The sequence below is a fragment of the Amphiura filiformis genome, chromosome 1 (assembly GCF_039555335.1).
Source record: "Amphiura filiformis chromosome 1, Afil_fr2py, whole genome shotgun sequence".
Classification (NCBI taxonomy): Eukaryota; Metazoa; Echinodermata; class Ophiuroidea; order Amphilepidida; family Amphiuridae; genus Amphiura; species Amphiura filiformis.
In genome coordinates this window covers 29,557,837-29,584,908 of record NC_092628.1, presented here as the reverse complement: position 1 = coordinate 29,584,908, position 27,072 = coordinate 29,557,837, and the positions used below count along the sequence as shown (strand labels likewise).

The window sequence follows — 27,072 nt, the reverse complement described above, 5'->3', positions numbered from 1 at the left end:
TTAAGTTTACTTTCGAATGTAGTTACCGTTGACTGTAGTTGCGACCGTCTGAACAAGCCTACTTTCTTTCTTTTTTTTTAATTGGATAGCTCTTGGAACCCACTATCTTATCGTTTTTGTCTTAATTTTATCCATTTTATCCATTAAAACATTAATGGCAAGTAAAATATCAATTAAAATTACTTACTAATTTCACAATGTGTTCCCGTCCATCCTGCTATACATTGACATATATATCCGTTGATATGGTCAAAACATGCACCTCCATTTTGACAAGGTCCACTCGCACATTCATCAATATCTATTGTGATAAATGAAACAAACTGTAAGGCTACTTAATTCTGAAAACACCAATCAATCAAGCTAACAAACAAAAAAACAAATCAATAAAAAGCAAAATTTAAAACCACTTTTAACATTAACCTTATCAAATGATATTATGGCGAAAAATTAGGGAAGCTATGTGTCAACAATCGGGGATCCTTGGTAACTTATTTTTTTTAAATCTTTGAATAAAATTTCAAAACTAGAATTAAAGAAAAAACAACATTAACAAACAATATTAAGCAAATAGCAAACGCACACCCGACACAAGAAACACGACACCAATAACAAGACAAGCAACATCACCACCAACAGAAGAAAACAAAAAAGGACGTTACTTACTGATGTCACAGTTTATTCCCGTCCATCCATCGAAACATGAACATGTGTATTGATTGATTTCATTACGGCATTGACCATTCACGCATGGATTACTTTGACACTCATTTATATCTGCACAAGTTAAAGTTATCAAACGTAATGATCAAATATATTGCAACCAATGACAAAGAAAAAATATATAATTATCTCAAAACTTATTTTGATATCTTATGGGCTTCGTAAAATATAAATGAGCTCCGTTGAAACATTTTGACATGTTACGCACAATTTTTACAAGCATTTACAGTGGTTCTTTCTTGGTAGTACCAAGGATGTTAAATATAATGAGTAATGCTCTACATTACTCGTATCGGAAGAAACATATGTGACGTGTCATGTCAAAAGGAGACACTTTTGGGCAGGTTATCAATTTTGAGGTTTTTACATATCTTAGATATAGAGATATTTTGCTCCACAACGCCGTTTTCCCCAATGAAATCGGACATTCCTAAGCGAAGATATTGAGTTTGTAAGTTATGGAATTATAAAATTGGAAATTGAGATATCGGCCTTTAAAAATGTTATTGTTTGTAAGTTGAGAGTATGAATTACCTTGACAAATGACTCAAAAAATACAAGATGCCAGTTATATTCTGGTCTGAAACTATCACACAATATTTTTAACATTAATAACATCACAAATTTGCAACAAACCCAAATTGTGAAAAAATCACCCCCGTGCAGATTTTTGGCTATTTCTCCATTTATGATCCTGCCCAAAAGTAAAAAAAGAGGAAATGCAAATAAAAACAGATTGGCAGGCAAAGTGACTTCAATCCTCATTAAGGTCAAAAAAGGCTACTTGAGCAATTTATTCATTTTTCTGTTCATTATGACTTTATACTTCAAACCATAGAGAGTGAAGGAGTCCCTTCACTATCTATGTTCAAACCTTTAAATAGTATTACATATCTATAACAGAAACTAGACAATACAGTAGTGACAGGGCTACAGTAAATTACCCCAAGGCACCCCTACCTGAAGCCCGACCTGAAGTGGCAGGGATGTGACTCGGCCATATTAAAAGTAGGTGCTTTTGAGGAAAAATGGAGGGGTCATTTAGTACTTAACCTGAATAAAAATGGGGTCATTCGGGATGGAACACGATTGCCAAAAGGGGATCATTGAGTAGAAACGTGTAAAAATCACAAAGTCTGCAGTAGAATGCAATACCACCTAAGAAAGGTGGGTCATTGGGTACTTGATTTTGGAAATAAAAAAGGGGGGTCATTGAATAGCAGGTAATAAGAAAAGGTCGGTCATTGGGTAATAGGTAGGCTAGTAACATAGTATATAGGTCATAATTTGGATACAAGCCAGTTTGAAAAAGAGGGTCTATCCTGAGGCACATGTTGCGAATCCGTTTATTTTGAAGTAGGACATGGAAAGTAAATATATTATTTAAATTTTATACATTTACTTGTTAAAGACATCTCATTCTTCTCAGTTCGACAAGATATTCAACTCCAGGCATCCATTCACATCTTGCCATATGAAGCAGGATAGGATAGCATTCACCCGTGACAGGATACAATAAATACATTTAATTGTATTAAGACATTTTACCAGTTTGACAAGATGTTCCACTCCAGGCATCCTTACACGTCTTACCATCTGGGGCAGGAGTACATTCACCAGTGACAGGATTACAATAATCTACTCCACCTTGGCAATGACAGGTTTTGGTGCAGTCCGCAAAACAACCTTCATCTGTAGTATGAAGCAGATTGTAGGTTCCAGGCATTATTGTCTTGAAATATTTGGAAGTATGATGAAGTTAGCATATACAACAGAAGTATCAGTTTTAATCAGAAGACATTACGAAATTCGAAGAATATATTCTATTAAGACTGAGGTAAGAAAAAATATAGTATATAGTTGAATCATTTTCTTACGATCCGTGACCATTCATAGCATACCTTTGTTTCTCTGTGGATTTGACTAGATAGACTTATTCTAGGAAAAAATAGCTCCTATGTCCCTCCCAAAAATGGCGGGAAAATCTATTTATAGCTCATTTTTCAAAATGGCCGCCGGTGACATTTTGAAAAACATGAATATCTATATACCATGTTCTGGATGGGCTATAATGACAAATAATATGCCGTTTTCCACTATCTTTGGCATGTCAGCCTTTTAAGATAAAATTCAAAGTGTTGAGAGGTCATCTTGACCCTAAATCCAAGATGGCCGCCAGTTTCATATTGAAAAACATGAAAATCGATATATCATGAAGTGGATAGGCTATAATAACAAACAATGTGTCGTTTTCAACTATATTTGGCATGCAAAACCGTTTAAGATCATATTCAAAGAGTTTGGGGTCACGTTGACCCCTAAATCCAAGATGGCCGCCAGCGCCATATTGACAAAAACATGAAAATATATATACCATGAAGTGGATAGGCTATACTGACAAACAATGTGTCGTTTTCCACTATTTTTGGCATGCCAAACTTTTTGTCAAATTCAAAGTGTTTGGGGTCATCTTGAACCCTAAATCCAAGATGGCCGCCAGCGCCATATTGAAAAACATGAAAATCGATATATCATGAAGTGGATTGACTATAATAACCAACAATGTGTCGTTTTCAACTATTTTTGGCATGCAAAACCATTTAAGATCATATTCAAAGAGTTTGGGGTCACCTTGACCCCTAAATCCAAGATGGGCACCAGCACCATATTGACAAAAACATGAAGTGGATACGCTATACTGACAAATATTCCATTATTTTTGGTATGCCAAACCGTTTCATGTCATATTCAAAGTGTTTGGGGGCATCTTGACCCCTAAATCCAAGATGACTGTCTTAGCCATGTCGAAAAACATGAACATCGATATTTAAGATGTGACACACATGAGGCCAATACTTATTTTTTACTCAATTACTTATACTATAGATTTTGAAAGTGTTACCTTTGTTCTTTCAGGAAAGTTGCACGTTAAGAGCATGTGATGGAGAACAGAACAGACACTGAAGAGCTACAGAGCAACTAAGAGACTGATAAACTAGAATGCATGCTGAAAGATCATTGCCCTGTAAAAGACAGGTTAGAAAAAGTAGAGAAATGGGATAACACAAATGTTTACAATGGAAGGGCCTTGATAAATTTCAACATGTCAATACAACAGTGGAATGGGATAAAGGACCTAAGGGTTTTCATAAGCATGCTACTTGTTGTACCACGATGTCTAACACAGAAGCTAATTGCCAAGCCACAAAACGCTAGCAAAAACATGAAAAGAAAAAAAAAAAAAAGGCTGGGATGTCCGGTCAGTAATTATCTTTCTCAGGACCTCCTCCCAAGAAACTTCGTTCAAGTATAGGTATTCTGCATGATAAGGCATTGTGCGTCCACAAAAGTCTGGTAACCGGGACAACAACACTTTTGTTACTTTTGACACAAGATGCATGGAGAAGATTCAAGGCACACACTATCTACATTGCAGATGAGGATACAAGAGAGCGGTTAGATATGTTAATACCGTCAATCCCAGACGGGCAAACAGCATTTGGCTTGGAAATCAGATACCACCGTCATTGCTGGCGTCAATATGTCAGCAATCAAGCGAGAAATAATCTCAGTGAAAATGCAGAGCATCTACAGCATGTTAACCTTCGGGAGGCTCAAGCTTTGTTCTTTCAACATGCATATCCAACAAGTCATATTTAAAGATCGTGAAATACGCACCCTTGAAGGACTGCTCCAGGATTACATTCGCATTACTTCAAACTACGGGTACTTTTCCCAAGTAAGGTCCAGCTACCTCAAGGAACTTCTGATCAAAGAATTTGGAAAAGTCATAGGATTTCACGAACGTATTCAGAAGAATGTTAGTGAGCTTGTGTATGATTTAAGAGCTGCCGGTACATACATCGAGGCTGCGCTGTTATCACTGGGAGCAACGGATGACCAGTTGGTCAACAATGTCGCAACACGACTTAGAGAACAGGTCATCAAAAGAATCACTATTCCTTGGGCCCCGAAAAGCTCATTACCTGGTTGAGAAAACCTAATACAGTTTCAGCTGATGACAACCCAAAGGTCTGATCAAGTTGCGTCAATCTTAGGAAGCGATCGTTATTTACGACAGGGGTTGGCATTTTGAAGGGGGAACCCGATTTGTTTTATCTTGAGGGGGTCGAAAATATTTGTTGAACCAGGAGTGGATTGTTAAGTTTTAAATTGAGTAATTAGTTTAAACAAGGGCGGAATTTGAAAATTTGATTCACCCTTTTTAAACTTAACAATCCCCCCTCCTGGTTCAACAAACAATTTTGCGTTTCCACCTCAAGATCAAATAAAAAATTCGGGTTCCCCCTCAAAATGCCCATTCCCCCTGTCGTAAATAACGATCTCTCCCTACGATTGACGCAATTGATCGGACCTTTGGGTTGTCATCAGTTAGACCTGTGTTAGGTTTTTTCAACCAGGTAATGAAGTTTAGTATGAGCTCACTCAAGTTTTCAGCCTGCTCCACCTCATCTATATACGGGGCCAAGGAACAGCTAGTGGTTGTTTTGATGACCTGTTCTTGATCAACTGGTCATCCGTAACTCCCAGTGATAGCAGCGCGGCCTCGATGTATATATAGGAAGTGCTTGTATCATACACAAGCTCACTAACTTTCTTCTGAATACGTACGTGAAATCTATGTCTTTTCCCAATTCTTTGATCCGAAGTTCCTTGAGGTAGCTGGATCTTACTTGGGAAAAGTGCTCGTGGTTTGAAGTAATACGAATGTATCTTGGAGCAGTCCTTCAAGGGTGCGTATTTCACGATCTTTAAATATGTTGGATATGTTGAAAGAACAAAGCTTGAGCCTCCCGAAGGTTAACTTGTTGTAGATGCTCTGCATTTTCACTGAGATTATCTCTCGCTTGATTGCTGATATTTTGACGCCAGCAATGACGGTGGTATCTGATTTCCAAGCCAAAGGCTGTTTGCCTGTCTGGGATTGACGTTATAAACGTATCTAACCGCTCTCTTGTATCCTCATCTGCAATGTCGATAGTGTGTGCCTTGAATCTTCTCCATGCATCTTGTGCCAAAAGTAACAAAAGTGTTTTTGTCCCGGTTACTAGACTTTTGTGGACGCGCATTGCCTTATTATGCAGAACACCTATACTTGAACGAAGTTTCTTGGGAGGAGGTCCTGAGAAAGATGATTGCTGACCGCACATCCCCGCCATTTTTTTTATTTCTCAGATTTGTGCTTGCGTTTTGTGGCTTGGCAGTAAGCGTGTGTGTTAGACATCGTGGTACAACAAGTAGCATGCATATGAAAACCCTTAGGTCCTTTATCCCATTCCACTGTTGTATTGACATGTTGAAATTGATTAAGGCTCTTTTACAGGGCAATGATCTTTCAGCATGCATTCTAGTTTATCAGTCTCTTGGTTGCTCTGTAGCTCTTCGGTGTCTGTTCTGTTCTCCATCACATGCTCTTAACTTGCAACTTTTCTGAAAAAACAAAGGTAACACTTTCAAAATCTATAGTATAAGTAATTGAGTAAAAATAAGTATTGGCCTCATGTGTGTCACATCTTAAATATCGATGTTCATGTTTTTCGACATGGCTTAGACCAGGCTTCCTCAAATAGATTTGTTGAAGCGCCACATGAAATTAAAAAAAACTGCAAAGCGCCACTCAATGGCTGCGAATTCGCGGGGGGAGTCAGAGGGGGGTTTCCCCCCTGTGAAGCTATCGATTTTTTTAAATTTGAGGTGCAAATGACGCCATTTGGTGCAACATTTTGTACTATTTTAGCCTGTCTTTACAAGGATAACATGGGAATCGCATTGTTTATTTATTTATTTTTATATCTAAACGGCGCCGCGCGCCATTCGGGAAGCCACGGCGCGCCACATGTGGCGCGCGCGCCGCTATTTGCGGAGCCCTGGCTTAGACAGTCATCTTGGATTTAGGGGTCAAGATGCCCCCAAACACTTTGAATACGACATGAAAAGGTTTGACATGCCAAATATAGTTGAATATTTGTCAGTATAGCGTATCCACTTCATGTTTTTGTCAATATGGTGCTGGTGGCCATCTTGGATTTAGGGGTCAAGGTGACCCCAAACTCTTTGAATATGATCTTAAATGGTTTTGCATGACACAAATAGTTGAAAACGACACATTGTTGGTTATTATAGTCAATCCACTTCATGATATATCGATTTTCATGTTTTTCAATATGGCGCTGGCGGCCATCTTGGATTTAGGGTTCAAGATGACCCTCAAACACTTTGAATTTGACAAAAAAGGTTTGGCATGCCAAAAATAGTGGAAAACGACACATTGTTTGTCAGTATAGCCTATCCACTTCATGGTATATATATTTTCATGTTTTTGTCAATATGGCGCTGGCGGCCATCTTGGATTTAGGGGTCAACGTGACCCCAAACTCTTTGAATATGATCTTAAACGGTTTTGCATGCCAAATATAGTTGAAAACGACACATTGTTTGTTATTATAGCCTATCCACTTCATGATATATCGATTTTCATGTTTTTCAATATGAAACTGGCGGCCATCTTGGATTTAGGGGTCAAGATGACCTCTCAACACTTTGAATTTTATCTTAAAAGGTTGGGCATGCCAAAGATAGTGGAAAACGGCATATTATTTGTTATTATAGCCCATCCAGAATATTGTATATAGATATTCATGTTTTTCAAAATGTCACCGGCGGCCATTTTGAAAAATGAGCTATAAATAGATTTTCCCGCCATTTTTGGGAGGGACATAGGAGCTATTTTTTCGTAGAATATGTCCATCTAGTCAAATCTACAGAGAAACAAAGGTATGCTATGAATGGTCACGGATCGTAAGAAAATGATTCAACTAATAGTTAATGCACGTTGTTCAACCATTATTGAAGATTCAAATTAGGGAATTAATTTACACGTTTATGAGCAACAGATGATCAACAATCAATTTTATAAAGTGCTTTGTTGCAAAAGCCCTTATGATCCTGTGTCATATACTGGGGTACCCAAAAAGGTGGGTTTGTATGTGCAGCTTGGATTTCAAAACATTGTCTCTTGAGTATTCCTTCACTTAGGTCTTAAATTGAGGCTAATTTATTCTATATTACTCATGTTTTTAACCTGTTTTAAAATAATTTTTAATTATTTTCTTATGACGTTTGGCATGAAATGTGCCAAGGGTGGTTGAGGATTAGGGGGAGGGATTCGTATCGTAAATTTGATCTAAATCCCCCATTAAAAATTTGAGTCTAGTTAAAAAAGGTCTAAATGAACTCCCAGACATCTAAACCAAGTAAATAAATACAAAAGGCCATTTAAAAGACTAATACTTGCTCAGAATGATTGTAAATATGGAAAAAATAGGTGGGGTTAAATCCCACCTACTTTGTGATCGTTTTTACCCGCACTCTCTCTTTTTTAACCGATTTCCATAAAAAAAAAAGGTGTCAACATGCTCAGGAGGATGAACCACTTCAGTGTGTGAAACATTTCATTTTTTACTATGTAACACGAAGGTACCCCAGGTTGTGACATAGGACCATATCTGCTTTTTGACCTTTTGAGAAAAACAACTTTTTTTTAATTGTGCAAGTATTATTTGTTCGATTTGATTCAATTTGGGTTTGGATAAAGTGTTGCATGATGCAGTCATGTCTACAGTAGAATTCATCTCGACCTTTGCAGGACTTAACCCCATTAAAAGCTATTAAACCAAGATAACACTCATTGAAACAGCTCAACTGATTAAATCGGATCTTCTCTGGCTGTGCACATGTGACTGTTTTCATGTGCGATATCGCAATAAAGTTTGTATTAAAGCTTCAGTTGGGTAACCGATTATAAAGGAAACGAAAGGAAACAATGGTATGTGTACCATTGTTCACGAAATGAGACAATGGCGTGCTTTTTGTAAACCAGCATTCTTGAAAATGAGCAACATAATGATTGTTGACTTAACACGGTTTGGAAATAATTTTTCTTCATATTTTTGGTGTTATCTGTCGTTTACATATCCTTCCTAAAACACAAAAGTACGACCCTCTCCAAACACCTAAATTAGCTAAAAATTTAGGACATGTTACAAAACTATATTGTCTAGAATTTTAGAAGAGTACTTTTAATATTGGCCGGTTATTTTTCACACAGCGACGTTAACTAGGCAATGTACTATTACCTATAACATTAACTAAAACACCAAAGTACGAATATTTCCAAACATCTAAATTAGCTAAAAATTTAGGACATGTTAAAAAACTATATTTTCTAGAACTTTAAAAGAGTACTTTTAATATTGGCCGGTTATTTTTCACACAGCGACGTTAACTAGTCATATCCCCATACTGTTAACGTAGGGCTATTTGTAGAGGTCACTCGTCAATGGGAAAGAGCACTGTGTATTGTGTATAGGAAAACGGACAGTAACTGCAGTATGGATGAACATGATGAACAGAAGCTAAAAGAATAGTCTTGGTACAATTTTCAAACCTTCGTATTTATTTTATTATTTATTTTATATCGCGCCTTTGTGGATGTTAGGGCTTTTGCATCAAAATAAATTTACCCCTTTTCTAGAAACCACCTATGCAATCAAATTTGAGCCCGTTTGTTTGCATTACTTTATATAACTTGACTATTATGCTTTCAAAATCATTTAAAATATCTCATTTACTTTTTTGTTGATTACAATGATTTTTTTCAAATATAGTGACCCCAAAACATTTCCTTTTGATTTTAATAGTTAAAGAACATTCAAGGCTACTATTATACATCAAAAATTGTTTTCCTAAAATTTATATACATTTTAAGGGAGGTGTAAAGAGCGAACCGTCGTTTGGATTCCAGAGGGAGGGTGTCTGTAAGAGGCACAGCCACCAGAAAATGAATAACTGAGATCGCGCGCCAAATAAACTTACTGCAGTAATTTTCCAAGTCTTAAAAAAATAGGCATAGGTGGGAATCGAACCCGGCACCTTTAGGTTCTGAAGCAACGGACAGTACCACTAAATCAACTTCCTAGCTGCACTAAAACCTGTGATATTAATTCTTGATAATGCTTAACGGAAAAAATAAATACTAATGTACGATGTCATTCAAAATCAAATAGAAGTCAAACAACTAAAGTAGCAATCGATAAATCTGCTCACTCAATCATCAAATAATCAATCGAAAAATAAATAAATAAATAAATTAATTAATTAATACAAAAAGAAATTATAAATTAGTTTTTCTAGGCCCTACGCTGGAAAAATAAAGCAGCATAAGAAAAATGATAGACGCACGGTTTCGAACAAGCTTCGCTCAGACCAGCAACGAAGAAATCACAAAGCCTTAGACCGCTCGGCCACAGAACCACACAGCCTACTCGATGTGAAAGAAATATATTAACCTCTAACGTTACGCAATATTGGCACATGCCACGGGCACATGTCTGCGGGTAAAGATTCTGCATAATAGAAAGGCGCACAAAGGGTCTATCCCTGAAGTCATACTAACCAAAAGGTCATTGACAGGTAACCAATTCTTTGTATACCAGCTTATACCTTGATACAGTCAACATATACAAAGAAGTATATTATTAGGCGTAGACGCAATCATCAATGCGGGAAGTATAAAACCATAGTCGCCACTCGTGCACTTTTTTGAGTCTACGGCTATTCCGAAAACAGCCTTGAACCCTGAATTCAGAGGTAAATAATTTTGGGTTGTTACATGGAATTCAAACTAATTATATCATGAAAAACCCCACCGAGAGGACTACGATACTTATTCAGAACCAATCTACATTGTGTTATTTACAAAAGCAGACGATCAAAGTAAAATTATAAAAGGAGCAAGACCAGATATCAACGTTAAATCCCGGTAAGCCTAAAATCGCATCGAAAACGCCAAGATGCAGTCACACAATTTATAATATTACTAAATCACCAAAACGAATTGTAACGTAGGTATGCAGAAAAGAGTTGTATTAGCAATAAAAAAGTATGTGCAAAAGATTTGTCTTTGGCATGTCGCCTTTTAGAAATATCACCAAAGTATCAAATTTCGGAAAAACGCCCCAAATTTGAAAACAAACATAAATGCACATTTGCACTTGGTGACCCGGTCATTACCTGGCGCTGTGATTTGGGATTCCTCGTCGCTTTCGCTCTCTAGTTACCAGTAATTTTAGTTTGCCCTTACCCCAGACCTTAAGTTCAGATTTCCGGAAATTCCCTAAGAATTCCCAAACGGGAAATATACGACATTTCCGGAAGGGAAGGTCAAACAACCACCAAAATATATAATGTCATGCCAATAACTCAATTTCAGCCATGGTGGATGTTAGGGCTTTTGCAACAGAGCTCTTCAATTATATTATATTTACAGGTAATTACATAATGCATGTTTAAGAGCATGCCCATATATGCCCCTGAAAAACTGTCAGCTGTTTAGTAGTCCCGTCCCTCCTCAAAATTAATTCTGACTACGAAGTGTTTCAGAGCAACAGTTAATAGATTTCAGTCTGTACAAAATGCTACGAAACGACTATTATGCCAAACCTTGTATTTTTTTTTTGGGGGGGGGGATTACCGCAGCTCCGAAAGACAGCATAAATTTTACCAAAATAAAGCTCCGATAGACCCTTAATTTTTAAAATTCCAGCTCTTAAAGACCCCTAAATTGCTTATTCCTCACATTCCTGTTTTTTTATGTGATTTTCAACCAAAAACCCAAGGAAGACCCTTGATTTTGAATTTTCAAAGCTACAAAAGTCTGAAATAATTTAAGTATAAAAAAAACTTACAATGTGCACAGTTATCCAAGTTGATACCTGTCACAGACATATATCCAGGTTCACAGAGACTCAGTCCTGTATTGTCATCAGCTGGACATTTAGCAGTCATTCTGTCTACACATGATGGGCCAGTGAGACAATGACACTCCCGATCACAGTTAGGACCAGCAAATCCTGGCAGACACTCAGATGCAAGTAAGCAGGATCCTGTGTCTTGGTTGCAATTCTCACAGCCACACTTTCCAGAACAGTTACGGCCCCAGTAACCAGTTGGACAATCATCTGGAACTACATAAATAGATCATTAAATTGAATAATAGGAACAAAAGTGCAAAAGAATCAAGGTAAAAGCAAACAAAACAAAACAAATCTGGAATGCGTGTTAAAATGTTCGCACAACATCATTAATATTTCTTTGGAACAATTCCTGGTTTTGCTAATTACCATATAGAAGTCTTATTAAGTCTTATAGAATGTCTTATTATTCTACAATCCAGGGCCAGCCTGTACACAAGGCCCATTGCAGTGTCCAGTAAACAAGGCAGCTATAGTTCCACACTATCCTGTAGAACAAGGCCCAATGTTTTGGCCCACATGGCAGCTATAGTTATAGGATACTTACTTTAGCATCCAGGTCCAGACCATCCTGTATCAAAAAGTCCATTGTATTGTCCTGTAGCTACCACAATGCAGCTATAGGTTTCTTACTTCAGCATCCAGTTCCAGACCATCCTGTAGCACAAGGCCAATTGTATAGAGGCCCTGCATGAAATTATCGATTGGCTCCAAACAAAGGATTTGAGCCGGTGTCCTTCACCGTAGTTATGGCGGAGTGCAGTCCATTCAATCAAATGTTGTCATCAACCTATTTGATCGTAGTGCAGGGTTATGTGTGTGAGACGAACTGTCACGGTAGATTGCAATCATGCTTTTGTTGAATGCATTTGAGTAGTCCGCCATATTTACGGGATGATACGTCACATGCAAGGCCTCTATTGTCCTGCACACCTACCACATGGCAGCTATAGTTACATGATACTTACCTTGGCATCCAGCACCAGACCATCCTGTTGCACAATTACCAGTAGCACAGTCTCCTGTAAATCTATTACAGATAACTCCAGAAGTACAATGACAGGTTTCAGTACATCCTGCTCCAAACTCACCATCCACACATACTGCATGAACATAAAAATAGACAAATATTATTGTTCAAGCAACATCGCCATCAACATCAGACGCCACCCCAGTTCACTGAATAAGGACAAAGGCCGCCACCAGCTACCACCGGTCTGTCACATGACATCGCCAGCTCGTCATGTGACGTCCCAGATCAATAAACCAGTCACCATCAGTTTGAAAAAGACACAGAGTCGTCGTGTCGAAAGCTCACGTATGTGAACAAATTTAGTTGTGTGTAACGGGTTAAACTCTACCAATAAACATTTTTCTAGTTGCACTCCACAATGATTGACGCAAGGATGCACTCTCACTTCAACAAAGTAGATATTTTTTTCTTCTTTTTTCCAGTGTACATATTACACTCATAGTTTACTCAGATAAATACAGAAATTTGATTTTTATACACCATTTTGTAAAAAAATATTAAACAATACATAAACAGTACCAGCACACACACACACCCACATACATATTAATACATTTTCATCTGAAAAGTTACTATTCAATTTTACTTCCCATTTTTGTTTTGCTTTTGGTATCTTTGAGGACATAAGTTGCTTGCACATTGATCTGCAACCTTCTTTATTGTTTAAAATAAAACTGAAATGAAATGGGATAAACGGCTTAGGAATTGCAATAAATGACATGACATGTCATGCAATTTTATATTTTATATTCTGACAGGCTGTATTGTATTGCAATAGGTGAATTCTTAGGTGCAAACTACAATGCGATAGAGATAGGCATGTACATAATCAGGTTTTATTTTATTGTTCGTCTATTATCAAATCAGCAACACAAAAAGCAAGCTACATGGTAAGTTGTAAGTTAGAGCAATAGTCTAAGAAAATTGACGTTTAACCTAGAACTAATTGCAACCAAAGGTTTTTTAGCACAATGCATTTTGTTAATATGCCCAAAATGACATACTAAAAGTCCAAAAATATCCGAGCTGCGGAAATATGTCTAATTTGCATAAATTCAATATGGCCGCCATTGTGATTGATTTTGACCATATCTCGAGATCTAAGGCTCGTAGAAGAAAAATTGTGGTCTCGACACCCATGTTTTCAAGGGCTACAAGTCCACATATGACAGTTAGAGTAACAAGGGATGTATGGTTTAGGCCTAATTTGCATAAATTCAAAATGGCCGCCATTTTGAGGGATTTTTGCTTCATCTTGTGATCTGGAGCTCGTTGAAGAAAAATTATCTGTGTAGTATCAATGCTGTGAATGCAAATATGACAGTATCAATCATTTGGGACATTAGGATAAGGTCTTACTGGCAAAATCCAAAATGGCCGCCAGATGGAAAAGTGGAATGCCTAATAATTTTCCTCATTGAAGGGCATGTAATTTGATCCTCACAGCGAATGGTTTGACTTTATGCAATCGTTGCTTGTTAATTGCATTTGAAAGCAACTCTTCTTTCCGAGACTTCTACACAATGTCTTCATTAAACTGTACTGTCAATCCTTGTGTGGCATCCTTGATGATAGGTTGGTCAGAGTATCCATCAAAACAATTGAGACATAGTCGACATACATCTGACATTTCTTGCTGTAAGTAATTTCACGTGGCCGTGGTTTCCGGTACGTAAGTGCTCCACCATTAAGTATGTAGTAAGTATGTTACTCCTAGAAAGAGGCTCTTCGTGTTTGACCTCTTTCCAAAGCGTGTCTGCTAAGTCTGCTTTCTTGGCTTCTAATGGAAGGCCTGAAGACTCAAACAGGGCAGGAGGGAAGCTACATAGCTCGTATTTGAAGATTTCTAGTTGTTCATCATCTGAGCGTCCCCTGCCAATAGCTACCAGTCTCTGAAACATCAAATGTGGGTCAACTTGGAATACATCATCCTGTACCTTGTGTTCTCATACCCAGGGTGACAGACTGGTTAGATTTCCTGACAGTGAAGTCTTCTACATCTTTGCCAATCATAGAGTCTACTTATCTTTGACCTATGACTCTTGGCCGCTCTACTTTAACATTTGAGTCTGCTGTACGACTACTTACGATGCTCCGAAGAGAAGGTTCTTGGCTGAATGAACTACGATTCCTGAGATAGGTAAGTAATTCAAGTGTATCACTTACATCTTTGGCCTGTCTTGCATTGTTGCTCTCTCTGTGTTGCTCACTAGTCTCAAATATGATGCCGGTAAAAGACTGCTTTGCATCAGTAACTTCAGCACGAGTTGGCATTGACATCGACATCAACCAAACATTGCGTTGCGTTTTGGACATACCAGTCCCCCTTTGTCAAACCTCCGCTGGTCTTCACACTCCGCATATTAAAGAACCGGCTCTATTATCAAGTCAGTAGACAATCCTGCCCAAAAGCGCTGACTCCTCCTAACTACATGGTAACCTTTCATGAACATTGCATGAACTTATGGATGGGTCTTGTGCAAGTCTCTCATCATCTACAGGTAAATGTTGGCACTCTTGGCATACAGATTATGTCCAGATGCCACAAAATATGGCAGCATGTCATGAGTAGCTTGTAGATGCAGATTCCAGTTTCCGGTTCTCTCTTCTTTCAGAAACATACAAAGAACATCTGTCATGTCCATATACTGTATCCATAGCAGTGCTGTTCTCGATTGCAGGGATGCAGGCTTTCTTTCTTGGCCGGGATCTGTCCCGGAATGCGACTGATAACATCTGATGAGCAAACGCTGTCTATTGAAACTGTTCCTGCCACCAGTTTATCATACAGTAGTTTTGCATCAGGAAGATCTGTTTTTCCTGACATTGTCTTACTGATTCGTCATGTCTGCAGCTACTTCAGCTTAGGAGTGGCTTTTTTCATTGGTCATACGTCGGGCTTCGGCTTCAGCTGACAACTGACTATGTTCATCAGTAAAATGTGGACCTTGTAGCTCTGGGTCAGTTGAAGATTGGTGCTCTTCACTTGACAAATGTGTTGGATCTGTTTCTGGTGGATATTGATTTACTTCATTTGCCATCACCTGGACATCATACATATCTTCAATAAGCATTGTGTTCAAAGCAGCACCAACTAGCAAATGTCCCCTCACAGCACGTGATATTGCCTTTCCTCGTAACATGTGCCCCACAGCATTAGCGGAATACACCAGTTCCTGAAGCTCATGAAGACCTGAACTAATCATCAGATGCCCTATAGATCACAGATAGCTCATCTGTGTGTGAAAGCCACCAAGTTTGAGAACTAGTTTGTGCAAACCACTGTCACATGGCTCTCTTCTAATGATTGAAAGAGCTTTCCACCACAATGGCTGGTCAAAGGTTACGACGGGAGTGACATTATAACGTTTGGCATGTGCACACACAAACTCAAGCGTTGATAACACACGACGGGTCACTAGGGTTTAAGTCACTCATTGGTAAGAACATCATAGAAGATTCTCCAGAGCGGTTTCCTTTATTTACCATCTGCATATCATTCCAGATCAGGAAGGCCGTGGGGATCGAAGGAGTAATGATGTCTTCCAAAGCACATCAAGATTAGGTGTTGGGTCCAATACCCCCATCCCCAGATTCTGAATAGGCTGATAGGTAAGTGACTTTAATGGAAGAGATGGTTTCCAATACTTAATGTTGATTCTTCCAGCATTCGCAATATCATCAGAAATTACTGTTGTCCTTGCACTCCCCTATAAATCCTGGAACCTGGGGTTTTTGCAGCTATTATACCCATGCCATGAAAGGTGCCCGATTCATCAATGGTGCAGATGTTGTAGTCAACATTATCTGCAGCGTACTGTAAACTGTTCAGGTTTGAAATCTAATATATCGGTACCCTGTGACACATCTGCACTCCTCTCACTTTTCTTCACCTCGGCATATGAGCATATGAGTATTATAGCTTGTCCAATAGAAGCTACTTTCAGGTCTATGTGCTTGCCAATAAAGCCCAGATCTCGCGATGTGATGAAACATGCATTAAAATGGCGGCCATTTTGAATTTATGCAAATTAAGGTTAAACCCAAAACTCTATGTTAATTATAATGTTATATGTGTATTTGTAGCCCTTGAAAACATAGGTGTAGCCACCAAAATATTTCTTTTATGAGCCACAGATCTCGAGATATGGTCAAAAATTCATCAATTGTCGGCCATTTTGAATTTATGCAAATTAGGCATATTTCCGCAACTTGGATTTTTTTGGACTTTTAGTATGTCATAAAGGGTACTTCAAAGAAATGCATCGTGAAGAAAAACCTTTGGTTGCAATTAGTTCTAGGTTAAGCCAAAAAATCCATTATCTTTCTTAGACTACAAGGTTAATGACGTTTGAAAATGTAAAGCTATAATTTTAAACAGTTACATACTACACACATTTAATCAATGTCTGCTATCCGACACTCTCCGACCATACGGATCTTCTTGTTTCTTTTGTCTTGCATGTTCATATTCATCCGTGATATTGTTTTGTGTTGGAAATGAATGTGGAAGTGCAGCACAGCGTCATCATCCCTATATCTTCGTGTCAAAAATTGCCGTGATAGTACGGCGAATCCTCTCGTTTTTCAAAAGCTACGCATGGCGATTTTGTTCGAGATAGGCCGAGCGACTCAGGCTAAGCATACCATATGCACACGATATGAGATACCACATAGCCTTCTAGTTTCTATTCTATGTTTTTACGATTTGCGCATGATCAATTACCCCATATGATATTGCCATTACAAGAAAATTCGATTTTTGGCAGGTAAACCCCAGGTTTTGTTTCCAATACACTAACTGGAAATGCAATACACTAATTAGCGGGGATTGCTGTTTGCTGTGGATATATTTTACTGCATTTTATCCGCAACGATTTTGAAATCGTTCGTCAAAATTGTGATATATTAAACTGTTTGAGAATTACAATTATATAAAGGAACACGTGTATAAAAAGCACAAGTCTATACAATGTACTATATCAACACACTATACCACTTTCTTTATCTGCGTCAATAATAGAATATTCATTACGAGTGGATTTTTGAAAGAAACTTCTGTTAAATCATGCCTATTCATCTAACTACTCAATTACAAATCTCTAAATCCCTTTCTTCTTGTCTATTGATATTTTGAATAGTGTTTATCTTTCCCTAATAGATTATGATACTAAAGCAGGGCATACACGAAGCCCATTACTTAGTGGGTGAGTTATGTGCTCACTGACCATGAAGCTCATGATGCAGTCATGTCTACAGTAGAATTCATCTCGACCTTTGCAGGACTTAAACCCCATTAAAAGCTATTAAACCAAGATAACACTCATTGAAATAGCTCAACTGATTAAATCGGATCTTCTCTGGTTGTGCACATGTGTCCCGACATGTGTCTGTTTTCATGTGCGATATCGCAATAAAGCTGGTATTATAGCTTCAGTTGGGTAACCGATTATAAAGGAAACGAAAGGAAATAATGGTATGTGGACCTTTGTTCACGAAATGAGACAATGGCCTGCTTTTTGTTAACCAGCATTCTTGAAAATGGGCAACATAATGATTGTTGACTTAACACGGTTTGGAAATAATTTCTTCATATTTTTGGTGTTATCTGTCGTTTACATATCCTTCCTAAAACGCAAAAGTGCGACCCTCTCCAAACACCTAAATTAGCTAAAAATTTAGGACATGTTACAAAACTATATTTTCTAGAATTTCATAGAATAGTTTAAATGTAGCTTGTACCGTTTTTTTTTTTTTTTTTCAGTACGTAGCGGTCCGTTACTAATATAGCTCAATTTTTCGGTCAAATCTCCATTCAATTAACACGGGGAGTTGGCTAGCTATGAGCTAGCTATGCTTTGCCCTCACTCATATTCTACGAAAGTGCAACCCTTTCTGAACATCTAACCTAGCTGTAATTTTAGGTCATGTTAGAGAAATATATTTGCTAGAAGTTTGGAGAATAGTTTAAATATTGGCCGGTTATTTTTCACACAGTGATGTTAACTAGGCAAATGCAATATACTTCTAACATAGACTATTTGTAAAGGTCGCGCGTCAATGGTGAGAGCACTGTGTATTGTGTATAGGAAAACGGACAGTAACTGCAGTATGTGAGCAATTGATCAAAATACACGAAGCAATGTGGGGCCTTGCAATTCCTTGAGCGTGGTCATAGGTTTGGGGATATACTCAAAACATAAGTAGTGGTAAATGATTTTCGAAATCATATCAAATTGGCTCATGTGTTGTCCTGAAAGCATATATATCTATACATTTTTTCATAAAGAAAAGGCTAAGGAAAACTAAGATCAAAAGGGCTAAACACCAACAATAAGAACATAGGCCTACAAGTGTATTATAATGCAGCATGTGCACACATTATCATGTTGTGGATGGTGGTGAATCAAGCTGGTCCCTACACATTCCCAAATGAATGCAGTGACCAGTCGGTGTTCACTCATGATGGACGTACTGAGGGGGTGGGTTCAAAATGACCTCGTAGGATTATACGGGGGTCAAAATTTCAAATCGCTCAAATACCCCTTTCAAATATATCAAATTATTTACATAAATAAACAAATAAATATACGAATGTAGCGTAGCATTAAAATCATAAATATAACCATTGCTGACAGGCGGATTCGAACCAATGATAATGACATTACCAGTCTGATGCTCTACCACTGAGCTATGACAGCATCTAGTGATGAGGGTCGAGTTTTTAGCTTATACAGTGTTTGTCTGTGATAATGCCGCCTCGTGAAATAAATAAATATAAAATCTCAATTTTTAATTTAAATTTATTTGATAATTTTCTAACCTATATTTTCTTTAGAGCAGGGACAAATAAGATTTTGAAAAAAAGGGGGTCATTGAGTATAAGATTTCAAATAAGGGGTCATCAGGTAGAAATTTTTTTTTTTAATGGAGCAAATTTCTACTCTCTTGTTCCAAATTTCCAATACAAATTTGTTGAAATAAGAGAATTTGAAAGTTTCGGTATTATTTTGTGGCATTTTGATGATGCTATTCTAGAAAAAAGGGGGTCATTTGGTAGCCGCTAACAAGAAAAGGGGGTCATTGGGTAGCCGCAACTAAAAAAAAGGGGGATCATCGTGTATAACTTTAAAAAAAGGGGGTCATCGGTTATAGTCGACTTCAAATGAGTGGGCCTTTTGACAGGCACTTACCGTCACTTCCAAAGTTGAGTGCCCCCCCGATAGATCCAGCTATCCTCAAACAAAATATGTGTGCTGCCGCTCATTCAAAAGTAATCACGCTATTTAGGTTTAACAATAAAATACAACAGAGGGGTTCGAACCCATGATGGGTATGATACACAAGTTGCTGGTTACTAGTTTTAGGAAAGGTCAGTCTGTATACCATCATACTAAACTGAGCTCAAAAAGAAACTTATAATTTTTTACAACTTGTGAATCACAAGGTCATATCTTAAAATACTGTCAATCAAAATGAACCAAAATTATACACAGGATTACCTTAATACTCTACTCAAAACACATGTCAGTATCCAAGCAGTTGTCCAACTGACACAACAGCAAAATGCACTGTCATTGGACAGCTTCCTGGACTTCCTTCACTTTCACAGCCCAACATTTGGCACCCAGGACAAAAAATCTGTGAGAATGCACACAAGATCCTTGCACAGATGATAAAACGGTGCTGCTTTCTGCTTTTCATACACTTTTTTCATGAAACAGGGCTGGGCTGTGAATGTGGTCCAGGAAGCTGTCCCATGTCAGTGCATTTTGCTGTTGAGTCAGTTGGATAACTGCTTGGTTACTGACATGTGTTAAGAGTAGAGTGTTGAAGTAAATCTGTGTGTAATTTTGGTTCAATTTGATGGACAGGATTTCAAGATATGACCTTGTGAACAATTATGAGTTTCTTTTTGAGCTCAAATAAAATATGACCGAAGTTATATGGCAAATTATAATTTCTGACGCTTGTTGACACTTTCAACCTCTACGATTTATGATTAATTGCAATATTTCCTCTGAATAGGAAAGACTCTCTACATCGAACTATGGATGCTGGTGCTTCGCAATACTGTTATTTTGGGGAAGGTATCTTCCAAACCCAGTTCCAAATGTGATTTCAATCGAATTGAATACATCTCTCCATTTTGAGTTTGTACTCCATCACTGAGCGATCTAGCGATCGATTTCTAGCCAATCAGATGGGACTCCTTTTCTTGCAGTATTAAGTTTATATTTATAATATAGGGTGTCGACACTGTGTGCAGTGGATATCAGTGGCATACATATATATAAATGAGGAGCCGCAGAGGTAAAAAACGGGCAGAGTCAGAGGGGATGAATCTGGGCATAGACACCTAATAGCAATTGCCATTTGGTTGGGGGCTCGGGATGGAGGCTCAGGCCTGTGGTTATGCCACTGGTCACTGCTGGTGCATGGATATAGATTATAATTATGCGACTGAGCATTTATAGCGTAATTACCATCATTACATCTTATCCCCTTCCATCCAGGTATACAGCTACAACCAGCAGGATCTGGCATACAGAACACACTGTATGGACATGCGGCTACAGCTGAATTAGCTCCACATTGATGCTCGCAATCCCAACCAAACCTGTCCTGTCCACAAGCTAAAGATAAAATTATGTAGATTTAATGAGAATATCATATCGGTGATATAACAATTAGCAATATTGGTCACGCAATACAGCATTCTCTAAGTATTTATGCTTTCGCCTTCTAATACAAATATAACTGTATACTGCTTCTTAAAAGTGCTATCCTGGAATTGCCAACTATTTATACTGATGGGTGTTGAGTGATACTGTAAATTTGTTGCCTTTAATCCAGTATCATTTTAATATTGTTGATGATGCCTAAGCCTTGAGAAGCGGTAACAGCCAAATTTTAGCCATTTCAAACCTATGAGGAGGTAGGATAGGAACCTGCCTATAGGGCGGCAAGAAAAGTTGCCGCAGCCTCTTGTGCCGGCGCTGCCTACAAAATGCCGTAGATAACATCTTGTATCATCTTCAAGTATCACGGATACTAAACTGACACCCATCTCATAAATTGACTAAAGGTTATTCATTTGCATAGCAGAAACAGCCGTATTTTGGACTATCAAAACGCTATTTGAACATTATACAGTTGTTTAACAGGTGAACGGAGCCCCGTTTAAACCATTCATATATCTCTCTCAACTGCAGGACAGTTAGGGCTATTGATTCCAGGTCTACATACATACTCTCTGACATACTCTCAAGTTTTGTTATCACATGTACATCAAAGCTGTATCGGTTTATTAGTGTACTCCCATTTTTAGACTCTCATGATATACCTGTAAGGCAGTCAGGTCCAGTGAATCCAGCTCTACATACACACTCTCCAGACTTGTCATAACATATGCCTCCGTTGTAACAGTTATCACAGATGCTTATACAAGTTGGTGGACCCCATTTTCCAGCGGGACATTCTATAGGTTCACAAAACAAAATAAATCAGTGAAGCAATATACATGTACTATAAGAGGAGGGGTTAGATTTGTTCGTGTATCAGCTGTTCACGGGAATCTGTTGCACTTTTTTGAACATTAATAATGTTGGATGGTCACATAGAAGCAAATTGTGAGATGTTTCATCTTAATTCTTATTCTGTTTCACCTGCATAGATAATGTCTTTTCACATTGAAACTTACTTGTAATAAATAACTTGATTGTTCTGATAAATGTACAATTTTTTATTTATTTACTGAAAAAGAAGTCCTATCTGCAGTGGTGACTGATTAAATATACTTGGCAGTGGAAATGTTATACGAGTCATTTTATTTACATTCAAGTTTATTTGTTCTAAAAAATTACAATGATAATAATTTACACTGAAAGCAATTTTGCAGATACGACCTTCTTATACTGAATTGTGCTTTAGTGCAAGACGGCGGTAAGTGCCATTTACACTAAAACGAATAGTTTTTACGAGAACTGTGGACTTACTACCCTTGAGACAGGCTGTACATGTCTTTAAAATGTGCATTTTCAACACATCTTTCATAATCCATCAGAAACCTAAACAGAAGAGTGAGCACGGGGATGTGCGGCAGATTTAGGCTTGTATGGTTGCAATTTTCAGAAAACTGAAATCAGAATCCTCCGGGATTATGATACCACAGTATCAAACCAATGTTCCTTAAATCGCCTTTTACATCGCCCTAAAAGCCTACATTTTAATAATGGTTATTTATTTTATTTTTTTTTCTTACTCATTTTCATACTTTTATAGAAAGGTAAACATACCTCTTACAATGAGTCTGATGAGACTAAACCTGAAGCTTTGCCTATAATCTCTCCAATATGAGGCATACACACCGTTGTCAGATACAGTCACTGGATTGATGGGAAAAGATGAAGAATCTGCAGTACTCGTAAACCTACTCTGATCAAACGTAATATATCCATCAGGTGTGTCTGCGTGCTTTTGCCACCTGACATCAGTAGATGGATTAACCGCAGATGGAGTGTTACTGGTAAGAATTCTAACACCAAGGGTGACAGATTCACCCACATTGGCTGTGACTGTGAACTGTCCATCTAGTGGTTCAAAATGTGCTGTTTCGAACAAATCAATATATAAAATTATATAAAAAATATATACAATTCAGATGGTAAAATCAATAAAATATGTATTGTACAACACTAGTGTGATTTAAAAGAAAAATAGTATAGTTTTTAATTTTCTTCTCATCTGGAGTTGGTATAAGATTAATTAGTAAAGTGGAGCATGGAGTTCTGGCCACATTGTGCTACATGCACTCCTGCTGCCTAGAAAACCATTAATATCTCCTGGTCAAAAAAAATCCCCGTTCCATGCAGAAAAACTCAACATTAGTTGTGCTTGAGAAATGGCATTATATTATTCTAATCCAACATAAACTAATCCACAAAATCCATAGCGTTCGCCACCTTTTTTGATAGCTTGCACGATGATCACAAATGGTGTACAAGTTCCAATAATACAAAATAAATAAATAAATAAAAATATTCCAGGTGACCAGGTTAATATTAACAAGTTATCTCTTCCACTTTACCAGTATCACTTGCTTAGGAAGAGAGAGAACATCAGACATAGAAAAATTCATGCACTTAGGAGGCAATTTTTTTCGATGCTAAGTAACAAATGTTCGGAGGCAATTTGATCAAAATTTGACATTTTCGTATTAAAGGAAGATGGTTTGTTCATGAACCATCCAAATGGCTATTTTGGTATCAGTGGAAAGCATGCACATTTTTTATCATTGACCCTGTGAAATGTTATCCCAACAGTATTTATATGGGGTCTTCAACTGCATATTTCAAACATGTCAAAAGTGAGAATAGGCCAACATGAATGAATAAATAAAAGAAAAGGAAACATCTATATTTACCATGTTTACTAAGATGAACAATGTCATTTAAATATTTAAATTTTGAGTTGGACAAAGTACTCACTCTGATCACCTCGCAAGATAGTGACAGGTACTCTGGTTGGGACTCCGTGACTGTTAGAAGCTTCACAGTAAAATACACCTTGGACTTCTCCAATTCCAAAAGCGGTAGTAGTTGTTGGTATAGTAGTTGTCCTTTTATTCAATGCATTGTCAGTGGAAGACGTAGTCCTTGAAGGCAAGTCTAATGTGTTCAATGCACTACTAGTACCCCTTGTGATATGTCTCCCTGTGGTTATTTCATTCAGCTTTGCAGTATCTGGATCACTTAGAAGACATATGAATTGAGCTGGATCCACAGCATTTGAAACAAATGGAGTAGGTGTCACTGACATCAGATGGACAGGCTCACCTGAAAAACAATAAAGCACCGTTGAATTTGAGAGTCACATTTTGTCTGTTGTAAACAGAACCGGACCAGATGAACAGGGTCATATTATAGAGGGTTTTATCTGATTCGCAGATCAGTTTGCTTTATCCTTCATTTTTGAACAGAAAAATGGGGGTGACCAACGTAAACTTATCATTGTATGAGAATATAATCATCAAATTTGGTTAATGGTCCTAGCATTCAATTTTATGCAGGAAACTAGGGCCTTTGAACAAATTTGACTGTAACTATTTTCCTTCTTTAAAACCATGTCGAACACACCTTGGTATGGGGCGGACATTTTAAAAAAGAATTTAGAAGAGCAGCAACGACATCTCTTAAATTACATTCCAGATGGTAAATCTACATCATATGCAAAATTTGAGGAAATTCGCACGAGTCCGCTTCATTTTAGAGCCATTTGTCTATAACTGGTCTTTACATGTAGCCCTATGGAGAGAGTGCCCGTTGAGGGCGCTATAACCCCCATTTTAGGAACGAAAATGTGATTTAAAAAAACGGACTCGTGCGAATTTTCTAAAATAGAGTATGTAGTATGAACATGTAGAAATATAATCAAGTAGTTGCCCTACCTGCTCTTCTCCGAAAAAATAAAAAGTCCTATATACCTCAATGATAATGAAACCTAGGTGAACACCTTGAAGGTCTGAAGCATCGATAGCTAACAGTTCTTTTTCCCCTTGTTAGTTCTTCAAGGTGGTTGAAAGGGGGCAACCATTAGTTCGATACGTCGATAGCCCAACGACCAGGCACCTAATAGCTTCTAACAACCACCAGTGTTCTGATGGGGCAAAATCCTGGTCTCTAAGAACTTATCCCGTTTTATAGAGGAGAAGAGCGTCCAAAATAGGATGATTTGGCTGTGGCATCCAAAATAGGTTGATTTAATTTTTTTTTTTCGTCCTGATTTTACGTAACAATACTTTTTCAAGAGCGGTAGGCTATACTATAGTATCCAATATCCATTATCCGAAAACAGTCTGAAAACGCTGCAACAGTCCAACACTCTGCTACGTGAGAAATTCAAATATTGAGGCATTCATGCCTTTTCCATTATGACAAGATGCATATGGTGGGCCCTATTCTGGCCCATGCCCGATACCAGCCACAGACAACCAGTGTTATGTATAATATATTTCTAACACTAGTCTAAAACATACCAGTCTACAAGCATATAGAGTGCTTCTGATGAAAACTTAATTATTCCATGCTCCATTATGGAGTTTGAGCAAATAAATTACAGAACCAAGCATATACAAACAAGTATTATTGTAAGACCAATCTATTGTATTGCTATATTCACGATTGTTTCGTATTAATTAATTAAAGCTTTCATAAAAAACACTATATATGCTTGTAGACGAGGTTTTACGGTATATTCTGAAATCTAACAACCATTTGAACATTTTACCATTGGTATCTTGCACCCCCTGACATGACTTACCTGCTGTTTGCTTCCAAAGTGAGACAGCCGCTAGCCATAGAATTGCATTAAATGCCACAAAACTGCGAAAGTATTTGTAAATAGGTTCCATTTTGTTTTATGATTTCTACTAAACCTGTAAGCGGAAGTAAATTAATATCAAATTCTTTTGGATCTGCATGGCACGAATTAATGTTACACAAGGTCAAAGTTGTCCTTTACTGTCACGCTTGAATAAGCACATTCCTAGATATTTTTGTATCATGCATACACTTAGGTCTCTAAAAAGTGTTTGATTGCCGTAATGGGCAAGACAAAATGGGGTTGGTAGGTCGGAGGTTTTGTTGTTGCTGTTGTTGTTTGTTTTGTTTTTGACAAATGTTTAGTTAAGAAACCTTCCAATCTTGTGATTCCTTTTCAGGACACAAAGTCACTAATACGATTTAAATCGATTTAGACATGCTAGAAATAACACCCAATTTATTTAATTGTTGCTACTTTTTCTTATAATTTTGCAAAGCTCCTATTTCATGTTTCTTTTGTATTTATCCCAACCTTTTTTTCTCACCATATAACTCGGTCGGGGTCGGGTTACGCCAATCAAACAAGTTTGTGTCGCATCTCTGATTTCATAAGTTAGCTATAGTAGTCCTGGCCCTGTCCTACAGACCCGTATACATTTTTCAAAGAGGAAAGTTTGAAAGTCGATTCGAGTAGGGTATGCATAGGTCTTCCAAATTCTACTAGGTGGAAAATTCCAAACCCGGGCAAACTCTGTATATGGCCATTTTTCAAAATGGCCGCCAAAATGTACTTATGAACCAGGTAAAATGACAATAACTCTGAAACTACTTTACCTAGAGGGGTGATTGAGGTGTCTTTCCCCACTAAATCAAGATTGTCTGATTGAATGAAGGGGGTTTCATGGATGTCTGAGGTCCAGGACACCTGGAATCCAAGATGGCCGCCTGTAGCAACCATAATCATCATATTAGCCAGGTGAAATGACAATAATTCGGAATCTGCCTGACCTACAGGGGGCATTGGGGTGTCTATCCCTACTAAATCAAGACTGGCTGGGTGAATGAAGGGGGTTTCATGGATATCTGAGGTCCAGGACACCTGAAATCCAATATGGCCGCCCATAGCAACCATAAATCATCAAATTAGCCAGGTATGACAATA

The 27,072-nt window shown here is 37.8% G+C and overlaps 1 protein-coding gene across 1 annotated transcript in view; it reads right to left on the bottom strand.

Moving 5' to 3' along the window:
• The window catches only part of LOC140157999 (uncharacterized), a 76,398-nt gene extending 50,399 nt beyond the window's left edge, over positions 1 to 25,999 (bottom strand). The window contains exons 1-10 of the mRNA XM_072181251.1: positions 25,909 to 25,999; positions 24,078 to 24,425; positions 22,887 to 23,198; positions 21,935 to 22,069; positions 21,075 to 21,224; positions 12,524 to 12,658; positions 11,490 to 11,768; positions 2,272 to 2,415; positions 667 to 777; positions 188 to 301 (exon numbers count right to left, since the gene is read on the bottom strand). Of these exons, the coding sequence (XP_072037352.1) occupies positions 188 to 301; positions 667 to 777; positions 2,272 to 2,415; positions 11,490 to 11,768; positions 12,524 to 12,658; positions 21,075 to 21,224; positions 21,935 to 22,069; positions 22,887 to 23,198; positions 24,078 to 24,425; positions 25,909 to 25,999 (1,819 nt within the window). The remainder of the gene's footprint in view (positions 1 to 187; positions 302 to 666; positions 778 to 2,271; positions 2,416 to 11,489; positions 11,769 to 12,523; positions 12,659 to 21,074; positions 21,225 to 21,934; positions 22,070 to 22,886; positions 23,199 to 24,077; positions 24,426 to 25,908) is intronic.
• Between the last annotated feature and the right edge of the window lie 1,073 nt (positions 26,000 to 27,072).